The 12,325-nt window shown below is 38.4% G+C and overlaps 2 protein-coding genes across 2 annotated transcripts in view; one reads left to right on the forward strand and one right to left on the reverse strand.

Annotated features, from left to right (window-relative positions):
* The window catches only part of LOC128189057 (uncharacterized), a 97,118-nt gene extending 89,648 nt beyond the window's left edge, over positions 1–7,470 (forward strand). Inside the window, exons 198-215 of the mRNA XM_052860484.1 lie at positions 72–255; positions 695–906; positions 1,326–1,512; positions 1,692–1,862; positions 1,964–2,380; positions 2,512–2,662; positions 2,848–2,987; positions 3,146–3,243; positions 3,509–3,707; positions 3,960–4,071; positions 4,172–4,379; positions 4,675–4,878; positions 4,996–5,218; positions 5,374–5,677; positions 5,850–5,873; positions 6,007–6,068; positions 6,273–6,301; positions 6,430–7,470. Of these exons, the coding sequence (XP_052716444.1) occupies positions 72–255; positions 695–906; positions 1,326–1,512; positions 1,692–1,862; positions 1,964–2,380; positions 2,512–2,662; positions 2,848–2,987; positions 3,146–3,243; positions 3,509–3,707; positions 3,960–4,071; positions 4,172–4,379; positions 4,675–4,878; positions 4,996–5,218; positions 5,374–5,677; positions 5,850–5,873; positions 6,007–6,068; positions 6,273–6,301; positions 6,430–7,062 (3,558 nt within the window). The 3' untranslated portion in view covers positions 7,063–7,470. The remainder of the gene's footprint in view (positions 1–71; positions 256–694; positions 907–1,325; positions 1,513–1,691; positions 1,863–1,963; positions 2,381–2,511; positions 2,663–2,847; positions 2,988–3,145; positions 3,244–3,508; positions 3,708–3,959; positions 4,072–4,171; positions 4,380–4,674; positions 4,879–4,995; positions 5,219–5,373; positions 5,678–5,849; positions 5,874–6,006; positions 6,069–6,272; positions 6,302–6,429) is intronic.
* On the reverse strand, positions 7,455–12,300 carry LOC128189056 (ultra-long-chain fatty acid omega-hydroxylase-like). The gene is made up of 11 exons (XM_052860482.1): positions 12,024–12,300; positions 11,544–11,697; positions 11,162–11,343; positions 10,833–10,957; positions 10,533–10,598; positions 10,303–10,426; positions 9,015–9,144; positions 8,764–8,893; positions 8,117–8,398; positions 7,964–8,029; positions 7,455–7,743 (listed from the first exon to the last, which is right to left on the reverse strand). Exons 1-11 carry the CDS (start codon positions 12,207–12,209, stop codon positions 7,584–7,586), a joined length of 1,605 nt encoding a protein of 534 aa, XP_052716442.1. The 5' UTR covers positions 12,210–12,300; the 3' UTR covers positions 7,455–7,583.
* Between the last annotated feature and the right edge of the window lie 25 nt (positions 12,301–12,325).

The raw sequence follows: 12,325 nt of genomic DNA on the forward strand, positions 1-12,325 counted from the left end.
TTTTTATTTTCTTGTTTTTCGAAAGACAGTTGGTTAGATCTAGATGAAGTCTTTATAATTGAATTTTTAAGGTTGTTGAGCCATGCATTCCTTGCTTCACAAAGTGTTACCGCTTCAACTGTGATTCCAACTGTACATCAACTGAGACAGTACAAAAGACCTTTGTGTTAGACAATATAAACCTTCCCACAAAGAAGACTGTTTACAATGACACAGGTCACGGAGTGGAGGAAATCATCACATACTATCTGACAGGTAAATCATGAAGATGTATTGCTCAGTAAAAACATAATTAATATGCAAAATGGAGAAAAAGTACGGAAAAAGATTTCTTTAAACCAATAGTTAATGCATTTAAGTACTGTAAATTCCTAATTAAACACGAGGAATTAATATCCGCATAAAATTGCAAGAAGCCCGTCACTTGAATTCTGAAATCTTGCTTTTAATTTTGGGACACATGTAAACTATATGAAACTAAGATAAAATTTCGGCATTCGCAATTTTATGTTCTCGCGATTTGATGGTAAAACGCTGAATCGCGGAATTAAGTACTCGCGTAAAATAAGGAATCTACAGTATATGATTGGAAAATCTCTGATGACTTAAGCTTACCTGAATGCAATCTCTCAAGAAATTTAATCTTTCCTGGATACATATAGCATTTTTGTCAATGTTCTTTTTTCTGACACAGTACGAGCAGTGACAGCCTCTGGACATTATGTGCCTTCCTCCTCTGATGGTTTCTATGTGGACAACACTGCCCCTGTGTTTGACCAGGAGATTATGGGTGGGGAGTTTTACTATGATGTGGGGCAAGGGAACAGCACCCCAGCAGAGTTCCAGAACTCCAACAACACCATCAAATGTATCTGGAAATGTGACGACGAAGAGAGTGGCATAGTGGTAAGAACAGCATTCTCTGTTTGTTTATCATGAAATATATGAAGATGTGCAGACTCTTCAACATGCAATTGTGATGGTACATGTACATTGTTCATAATATATAAATAGTGCCTGTTTAGGAGGGAACTGTTGAAATTGACACCCGAGAGAACCATTGTCAACCGACGTGAAGCGGAGGTTGACAATGGTTTTCGAGGGGTGTCAATTTCAACAGTTACCTTCCCAAACAGGCACTATTTATTTTATTGTACTGAATGTCTTATTTTTAATGAAAATTTTACTGCTTTTATATAGAAATGAACTGAACTGAATTCTATGGCAAACTGTACGCGCATAATTTATAGTTAATGAAATTTAAGTACCGGTATTCTAAGTCAGAATTAAACTTAAACTGAGAAATGTTTTTATGAAATTTACAGGAGTATAGATGGGCCCTTGGCACCAGCCCTGGAGCTACAGATGTGATGAACTATACCTCCACTGGACAGGGTATTGTGGGAGTCAACAGTGAGTTGGAGGGAATACTGCAGCATGACCAAACTTATTATGCTACTATAACGTGTGAGAATGGAGCAGGCCTGATTTCTACATACCAAGACACCAAGGGTAGGCTGATCAAAATTAAATTGTCATTTACTTCTAAGTTACTTTTAGATTATTTTGGAAAGGGAAGTATTTAAACAATATTTTCTTCTTATTACAAGGTTGTTTAATTTTCACTCTACACTCTTGTTTACAAAATGTTTTCTTTTTGGTTAACATTTTATTTATTATGTGATTTGCAGGTGTGACAGTGAAATTGATCCCACCAAATATAGAATCAGTCAACACAACTATTCCAGGCACGGCCAAATTCACCGAGAAGGTGTTCCCAGAGGACTCTCTGACACAGGAGGATCCTACCAGTGTGGGCTTTACCTTCACGAAGTCTGAAGATCCATCAGTTGACAGATATGGTAGGTCCAACATTCTTTCAGGTTCAGTCAGGTTACAAGTACACCCAGGGTTAAATTAATAATACATGTAGCAAATTATCACAATTTTCTCATTTTTGTAGACTTGTGTGTGGGGTCCAAAAATCTGACTGAAGACATCATTCCATGTACCTGGGTTGGCTACAATATATCGGGTTCAGCTGAAATCAAGGATGGAGCACTATGGGTAAACGGCATGGAGATTCGTAAGCTGTCAGAGCTTCGGCCTGTTCAGGACTATTCCAACGGCACCAACTCCAGCAGCAGTAGTGGCAGCAACAAGGACAACTTTAGGATGCCCATAGGACAGCAGATGTTCGTGACCATGAGGCTGTGTAACAAGGCCATGCTCTGTACAAACAGGAGTCTGGCGGTGATCATCATCAAGAACAGTGCTTCCAAGGTGGGCGTGTCTACCAATGGAACAGCCATTGAGGAGAAACTGACTCTGGTGTCCAGGAAGAGAGCAGCCAAAGAGCTAGACATTAAAACCCCAAGTGGTAAATATTACTTTATATGTTTTTCAGGCATAGCTTGGTTGTAAGCCTCATCTTTTTTCAGTTGTTTTCGTACAGTTTTTAGGTTTTGTATATAATGTGTAGCTGTACATCTCTTAATGTTTTTTAACCAGGTCTGGCTGAGGGACAGTCCATCATTGTAACAGCTCTTAAGGCTGCTGACCTGACTGCTACCTATGGATCTGACGCCTCTATCGACTTTGTGTCGTATATACAGGATCCAGCTACTTCATTGGACATGGTTCAAAGACTTCTGTACAAAAGGTGGGTTTATATTACTACATTGTTTGCTTGCTGCATGAAAGATGATTGGAAAGTAAAATAAAATTCATTAAATTCAATGCCCATGCTCTGTGTTCTGGTTTAAGGCCTCATTTTACATGTAATGACACAATGGCTGAGAAAAAAACCCAACTGGTTTCTGTTGAAAAATGATTTTTTTTTTTCAGATTCTATGGGCAGACCTATGCATTCTCACTAGTGTCACTGGGTAATATTCCCATGCCTGGACCTCTAACCATCTCCTACAGTGACAGCATAGGCCAGCCCTCCACTGGAAACAGGACCATGTTACTGCACTGGAATCCATGTAAGCTTTTATTTAATATGTTATATGTTTCATAAAAAATAATAAAAGCTTTTCTGGAAACTATCCTTAATAAGCATGTATTTGATATATAAAATATATATATATACATTGTTGGTGTCGAGATCTGATGTATTGACACATCCATTTTAATCCTACAGTGATGCAGTACTGGGAGATCACCAGTAAGACCTGTAAACACCTACCCCTTGCGGAACAGGAAGTGTACAACCCCACCACTCAAATCATGACCGTCAAGGTGGGTTCCCTAACTCGTGTAGAATACACAATTGATTTCATAGTACTATTTCTCAGTAGCATGTATGATGTACTAATAACATGTAGAGATGACTTTTAGAATCTCAAATTACAGAGATCTTGAATCCCTGGGTAATGACAACTGCATGTACATGTATTTGTATCAAAACTTGCAGCCTATAAACAGTACTTTTTTTTGTGAACGCGAATTTGTGATTACCGGTACTTTCCTTCTACGATTGCTTATAATTGATGTTGTTCTATAGATTTGTGATACTTATGATGTGGATGAGTCAGTCCAGGCATCAGCAACATCGACCTCTAGAAAGAGACGAGCTATCTCATCCTCTCCCTCCTACTTCACCCGAGAGACCATGTTTATTGTGTCCACCACGGCCGCCTCTATCTACAACTCACCACCCAGACTCAATGTCTCTAGGAATGTTGACATCGTGGAAGATTCAGGTAATTCATTTATGAAAGGTTTCATGTTTCTTTGCTCCAACCTTAGAAAGTAATTGACTCTCAACACCAAAGATTCAAGTTATGATAGATAATTCATAATAGCAACATCGTACTTGTTCTCAACAGTGTTGTGTTTTATAAAAGTAGACTGTAAAAAAGATGGATTTCACAATGAAAAGCTTTATCATCAAATTGGTATTTTATCAATTTAGTATTTGTGCATTTAAAACAAAATTTAATTGGCTGTGACAGGTACTCTGAACTACCAGCTTGTGGCGACGGATGAAGAGGGAGACAAAATCCTATTCGCTCTGTCTGATTCCACTCTACTGTTTGGAAATGCCAGCCTTACATCCAGTGGATTGTGAGTTCAATTATTGTTCAAATCTTAGAAAGTAATGATCATGGTATCCTCTTCCTGAATATCTTGTTTTTCACACCTGTTTGCCCCTGTTTATTTTCAGCCTGACTTACACTCCATGCAGAGATTGTGCAGGAGTGGAGTACCTCAACATCACAATGTACGAGAACCAGACAGACCCAGAAATCCCCCCGGCCAACTCCACAGACGTCATCATTATCAACATTCAGTCCATTAATGATCCACCCATCCCATTCGCTGCATACAATGGAAAACTGCTGCTCATGGACGATATCACAGAGCCAATAGTGGTGGGGATTTTATTCATATGGTTCTTTTTGGGCATTATCAAATTTTTGTTTTAAATTCTAACTTGTATATAAGACATGGTTTTATTTACCCAGCGAATGAAATAAAAACAAGTTGTATATATAAACTTTTTCAAATTTTACAGAAAAGAAAAATCTCGTTTGCCATAATCTAAAATACCTGTTTGCTGCAATTCTAGATGTTCAGTCGCAATCATTTTTAAATTAAGATTATGATAACTTGTTTTGAATGAAGCTGCTGCATTGTTTAATCCTTTCTTTCTATGTCCTGCTTCAGATATTGCGAGAAGCCCACTACGATTTTAATCAACACGTTTGGGAGCAACCTTGGACAGCAGTGTTTGGTGCATACGATGTAGAACCTGGTGACACCATAACCTTCAGAATCAATGACCCACATGCCACCAATGTCTCCACAGAGGGACTAAGTGCAACTGTACCCACTCTGTTTTCCACCTGTGATAGTGCTGGTCAGATCTCTGTAAGTATTTCAAAGAAATATTGGTTAAGACATTCTATAACAGAAGTAAAATCACAGATACATTGAGTAGATACATCAGACTAGATGGAACCTGTATTTTGACTTTCCATTTTCCAGACCAACATGATGCCATGTGAGAACTTCACTCAGCATTTGCCGCATGCAGCCAACCTTTTAGCCTGGACCACATTCACCCTCAATTTCACAACTCCAGTGAATGTATTTGGAAACTTCAGTATCAACTTGTATTTTGAAGACAATGCAAATGGCACCTCACTTCCCCTGACTGTCAAGTTTGCTGTAATGGATTCCCCTTGTCATAATGGAGGAGTGTGTGATCGTAAGGAATCAATACAGCATAATTATTAAACTCTTAGAAAAAGAAACATCATGTTTTGGGTTAAATGCACAGAAGTACATGTAAATGCCCTTTTACATAATGTATTTGTTTTGATTAAAACATTTTATTGAGGATTTGAATATCTTTCTTTGCAGCCACCAGCATCTTCCCTTGCATGGACACCCACAGAACCCACAACTTCGACGCGTACTACCGCTGTAACTGTACCGGAGGATACCAGGGGAAATACTGTCAGGAGGACATCAATGAGTGTCTGAGTGACCCCTGCATGCACCCCTACGTCTGCTACAACAACCTGGACCATTACGTGTGTGCCTGCCCCGAGGACAACCCTCACTGCGAGATCCTGCCGTGGATGATCTCCATCATCCTGATCATCATCATCGTCATCATCATCCTGGTGGTGGTGGGTCTGCGCAGACACAAGAAGATGGTCAGGTAAAGTCTGATAAACAACACTGAGTATTCATTTGATTAGGCACTCTTTTTTTCTTTTTGGATAACTGTCTTATATTTAAATAGTTTTGCAAAAATTAATTTAGCCCATTCTTGAGGAGGTACTCAGATATACACTTTCTTATTAATATTGTGATTTGTCTTTTTTTTACAGTGAGAGAGAACACATGTTAAAAAAGTAAGTCAACCCTCCTGTTTAACTTGCATGAAATCTATGATTTTTCTTTGAATCACAGTTGGAGTATGTTACCCACGCTGAGCCTTTGTATGTATAATATAATTTTGGCTAACTTTTTGTTGTGTTTTTACAGTAAATTTGGATCACAGTCTTCCCTGGGATCAGAATTTGACATGGGAGATGACGTTTTCCAAGGTAATTGTGCAGAACATAAACAGATATACAATGTAGTTTAATTGAACGTGAAATAAGGAAAACCTAAAGTAGTCATTAAGTAAATATATATTGAAAAATTTGATGAAGGGATATTGTTAGCTAGAACATGTAATATGAAAAGAACTACCGGTAGTATATGGGAGAATTTAAATGTATTAATTTTGTTATGCTTTTATATCACAGATGACAAAGAGTTCCCGGATGAATTAGAGGTATGGTACATGAATTACAGTTATTTTAGTCTTAAAAATGTAAACTCTGTGATTAAAAGCCTTGCACAAAACAGATAAGAGGTAGAATTGTACAGTTGTTATTTATATTTGACTTTTCATTTTTACAGGGCTTTGAAAATCCTGCTCTAGACATTGAGCCTCACTATGATCCAGAGGAGGAGAGACAGTACTTCAACAGACACACCAAGTCCAACTTCACCCCACTGCTGGACCTTGATGACGTTCCCCCACCCCCATCTTATGAGTTCCCAGAAAATGACCATCCACATCCTAGCACATTGCATGCAATGAATGCATCTAAGGGACCGCTGGGCCGTACATACTTTACCCCCGGGACAATGCCTCTAAGCAGAAGTGGTGCAGACTCTGGAGCCAGTTCACCTGCACTGAAACGCCACCACAAAGTAGAGCCTGTGGAGGATGACGCCACCTCAAGCCACGGTCAGCAGGATACAAGGTCCAGGTGTAACACGCCCGACCTGTTTACGGTCAACAACAAACCCAATGGACCCATCACCCACCCTGAGAATCCATCCAGATCGGCCACTCCGTCGTTTGGAAAGCACAACAAGATATTGCCCCAGAGTGACAGCGACTCACCATTGGGTAGTCATAACTCCAGCAGCAACAAGAGTGGTTCCTCCCGGCAAAGCTCCCCACAGACCCTTGAGATGGCTGTAGCTACAGAGCTCACGTTCTCCGACCTGGAACTGACCACTACACAGCAGACTAATCTATGATTGATGGGTACAAACTGACCCCCATAGTGGACCATGACAACGAATTTATTATTATTGTCTTTCCTCTTAACTTTTGATATTTTCTACCAGTGAACTTTTTTTTTATAATCAGCATATCTGTGATTTTGTGTATGGTATTCTGTACTACCTTTATATGTTTATTTTACATATTTGGAATTGTTCCGTTCTTGATAAATGAGTTACTGTTCAGTGATATTAAATTGTGATATTCCTTTTGAAGAACTACGCATGAAACTTAGACTGTGATAAATTTGAAACACTTTTTTAATTGGAAATCTCCGTCCATAATAATTACATTGTTTTACAAACTACACATATCACAATTTTCTATGTATTTACTTTTATTTATTTATTTTTTATGAATAAAACTATTTTCTTTCTTTAAAATTTTAATTGTCATTTTATTTGAACATAAAGACATGAAGAAATCTTTTCACAATGATTTCTGAACAGACACATGGTAATTGGATTGTAGTCAGTCATTAGTCATTACATAGAAGCTATACTTCGTTTCTTTGCTTCCTTGTTCCTGCTTTGTTCTGTTGGGACAAGTCTATTTGCTGCCGTTCTTTAGCATACAGCCGTATGCCGTTCAGTGCCCTCATCACCGCCACTGCATTATGCTCCACTTTGTGGTCCTTATCCAATGAGAATGAAAATCTAAAAGTGATGAGAGAACAAAAACAATGGTCAGTATACTGTCAGATTAACATCTATATATTAATAAGTGTGCCTCCAACTGCCTAAATTGTGAACATTTTAAATACTTTTGCCCATAGTAAAAGGAATGCAGTGAAAATATCTTTAAAATCCAACATTAAAGTGGGGCCTATTAAAAATTCCAATGATTTTACACGTTGAATATAGTTGTTAGACTTGCCTGTGAAGAAGTTTGGCTAGGACTATTTTTTCCTCATTAAGTGCAAAGTGTTGTCCGATGCAATTTCTGTAGAAAAAATTAAGATCTTAATTGTTACCAATATTATAGCATGCATAAGTCAAAAGTAACCACCTCACTGTCAAGATAATGTACCTTGGCCCTGCAGAAAACGGCAGAAATGCAAAAGAATCCAGCTTGGCGAGATTGTCTTTGGAAAACCTCTCGGGTTTGTACTGCATGTGGTCCGGGCCCCACACGGTCGGGTTGTGGTGGAGACACCAGATACTGGCCGCCACAAAGGTTCCGGGGGGTATCGTGTGGCCCTCGATGTTAAGTGGCACCGTGTTGTTTCTGGCGACGAAGGGAACAGGGCAGTGTAGACGCATGCCCTCCTTGATACATTGTGTTAGAAACGTTAGCTTGCTTAAATCTTCCCTGCAAAATAAACAAATTGTAGGCAATTTTGTCTCCCTGTGTAAAAAATGTCTTCCTATGTGGGTCCAGAAGATTTTTCCGGGGGGTGGGGGGATACTTTTGTTTGCCGTAAGAGGTGGGTTCCATGCATATTTTCAGTAATTAATTTTTTAAGTAATTTAAAACGCCAATTATGCAAGTTAAAATTCTCCAGGGGAGTCCAGCCCCAGCCCCCCACCTGATCTCTGCTGTCCTCATTATATTAATTGCAGAGAACTTAATAAGCAAGACATAGGAATTGCATACAGTAAGTAAAATTTCCCATTTTTACAACTAGCAAGCTTGGACTTAAATCTGTTAACGAGAATATTTTTATTGTGTCATACCATCCCAAATCTCCATCCTTAGTCTCTGATATAACCCTGTCTATTTCTTCCTGACATTCGATCTGATATTCCGGGTTTTCGGCGAGTGAGAACAGAATCCATGATATTGCACTGGCTGTGGTATCGTGGCCTTTCAAACACGGTAATCAAATTGACATTCTGATCAGGAGTTATTATAATTGACTAAATCTCAAAACTGGAAATAACGCTACATTTTTTTTTAAATAAAGTGGTAATGGTGAATACTCTACCTTCGAATAGGAAAGTGTCCACCTCATTGCGAATTTCCTCGTCAGAGAGCCCCACCCCGTTTTCGTCTTTTGCCGTGAGGAGGATGTCCAGAAAATCTAGGTAGCGCTTGGACTTCAGATCTAGGCCTTCCTATTGAAGAATTCATTTTAACAATATCAAGTTGTGATTTCCAAAGATAACCTTTGGCATTCTTATCACAGACAACTTGTTAAAATTTAAATCTGTAGTCCTTAAAAAAATTAAATATTTTGCTACTAGAAAACTTGTTGGTTTCCTTATTTATTATCATCTTGAATAATGTTACAGGATTTTTTTAAATTGATAATTAAAAGAACGTTTACAAGATTAAGAAACTTTAATTTAAATATAGTCGCTAGGTTTCCTCATGGAGCCCGGGGTACATTCTAGATCTAGCAGCAGAATATGTTAATTTGGTATATAGAAATTTAAAATTTAACAAATAAATTTTCATATATGTACAATCCGATGTTTCTCAGATGAATGGTATAAAACAGTGAAGTCATTTTAACGATAATTTCAACTTTATAAGCCATATGTCATGGGAATTCAAAGACATAAATAGTAAAAAGACGGTGTAGCAGAAAGGCGGAATTTTTTCCTATACAAAAGAAGAACCCGTACCGCATTAAGTGTCTTTCTAAATATAGACACTGCTACATTTACGACTTTATTTATATATTGCGGGTATTGTCTGTATGAATGCAAAATACCTGTCAAGCATTTTTTTTTTTACTCGAACACGGCAACCGCCAGTCTATTACAGGAAGAGGACTATATTTTCTGTAATCTGATGTTAACATAAAACAACTTGGTAATTCTCTTTGCATTATTTCAGGCATAAGGAATCATTCTTTGAGTATTATGAGGTGATAATTTTGGTCGGGGCATGGTCAAATCCAATAAAGCCCGAAGAGCTGTTAGCTGTTAGCTCTGATCACGCTGCTACCGAAATTATCACCTCATATATAATATTCAAAAAATGATTCCTTATTACTTATAATTATATTATTTCCAATTTTTATACTTTAAATCAACATTTTAGAACCACTATTTTTTTCATGTAGCACATGCTATGTATTGCTACGCGGCGCAGCCAATACCGTTTTCCGGTTATGCTATAAGACACGCCCATTTTGTGTCGCTCACCTTTTATGAAATTATCCGGCTCTAGGCTTCAAAATTGATTCGTAATGTTATCACAGATAAAGACAGTTGAAAATGTAAATATAAAAGTACAGGTGCGTTTGGAAAAAAAGAAGTTCATACCAGCTCTTTCCGTCTCTTTTGCATGACGTCAGCTGCTACGTCGTGGACATATTGACAATTCTTCTTAAAACGTTTTCCATCCGCTGTGTTATAGAAGATAAAATCAGGGTACAGCCAAGGGGATCTAAACATTTGTAAAAAAAAAAAAAAAAATAGATAAATCTCAATTCTATTAAATAATATTTATGATGGGTTTCGGAAATCTTAGGTTCTTGTATCATTCTATGTACCTGTTTCTGTAAAACCAAAGCTCTGCAATCTCGTTGACTGCTTTTACATATGGATGGACCTCGCCACTGTAAAAAAAAAATACAAGAACTGCTGTGCTCTGGTGCTCTTGCTACACAAACTTACCTAGTAGACTTTTTTAGTATTAAGTGAATACATTCTGAAACCAGCATAAAAAGAGTGGCAATATTTTTTTGATGTTGGAATACCACATGGATGTCACCAATTATAAAATGATGGTTATATAGAAGTTTTGCCTATGAGACACAGAGTTAGATTTGTTTAGCCGCCTGAGTGCTTACGTTTGCTCCTGACAGTCTGTCTGGTAAGAGAAGGCACACCTCAGTATGATGTCCAGGGTACACAGACACACCTGACTGAACACCTCAAAGCCCTTACCCTCCTTAGCAAACCTTTGTATGTTTCTCTGAAATAAAATCCAATCAGATGCCTGACAATGCATTTATCCATATTGATTTTATATACGTACACAAAATTATTATTCGGGAGAAACGTATCGGTAAATAATACATCATAGGTTTGTCATAGTAAAATTTAATGTTTATTTCTGATTTTCTCTGTTTACGTATGTGACAAGGCCGTTCACGTTTAATTTGTTTATGGTGGTTACCTCCAGCAGACCTGCGCATTCTTTATATACGCCAATGTAGGGCTTGAGGATGTCAAAATGGAACGCGGGGGTCAGTAACCGCCGAGATCTTGCCCACCTCTTACCCCCGGCGATCAGGAGCCCCTCCCCCAGCCAGGGAAGGGCGTGCCGATAAGCTCCTCCAAATCCAACGGGCTTTGGGTCTACAAAAAGTTATTAAGCAAAATTTATGGGTTTTCATATAGCCTAGAGGGTACATGTATATATAAAATTCGTCTTGTAAGTATGGTGCGCAAAGATTGCAATATGCATAAGGAATACTGTAACGCTGTATGAAAAATTACTCTAACTATATTGGTAATTATTCCGAACCCTGTTCCCATGTTCAAATGGAATCTCTTACCTGCCCCTTTGAGGAGAATTTTGACGGTGTCTGGGTGGTTGAGGGTACAGGACACTCTTGTAGGCCCGAAGTATGTGATGAAAAACTTGGGGTATTTGGCTGTCCATTCTATGGCTCTTTGGAGTCGTGCGTTGCTGCCTCCTTTGCCCAAAAACTGCATGGAAATGAATATTCATCAAATTTCTAAGTGATTTACGTACATTTAATATAAACTGTGGTAACACGTGCTCTTCTTTCTCTCATCATTCTATCTCCTCCCCCGATATGGAGAGAGAGAGAGAGAGGGAAGATAAAGATGAATCTAAGTTGCTATTTCTATAAAAAGAGAGGGTTCTTTAGAGGGATGCGTATGTCCTATATCTTTGTAGCAGAGTCCTATATCTTTGTAGCAGAGAGAGAGAGAGAGAGAGAGAGAGAGAGAGAGAGAGAGAGAGAGGGGGGGTCTTATACGCATCTCAAGAGGAATTATATAGTACTTACGAATTTCATGTGACCCAGCAGCCAGTGTTTTCCTTCCGGCTCAGGGAAACCCCTGAATGCATTTCTCAGGCTTATAGTACGTATCAAGAGTTTCAGCAGTAAAATGAAGACAAACGTTATTATTCCTACTGCTGCAAACTCTATGAAATTGTCCTTAAGCAGTCGATACACATTCACTATACCCATACTGTCCGATTAGTGTGTGACACACGATCAGTGAGTGTGTGACCACTTACACGTAAACTAAACAGTCTCATGGACTATATATATAGTGATAAACATTTTGTGTGTAGAGGTCACAA

This window comes from Crassostrea angulata, chromosome 6 (assembly GCF_025612915.1).
Source record: "Crassostrea angulata isolate pt1a10 chromosome 6, ASM2561291v2, whole genome shotgun sequence".
Lineage (NCBI taxonomy): Eukaryota > Metazoa > Mollusca > Bivalvia > Ostreida > Ostreidae > Magallana > Magallana angulata.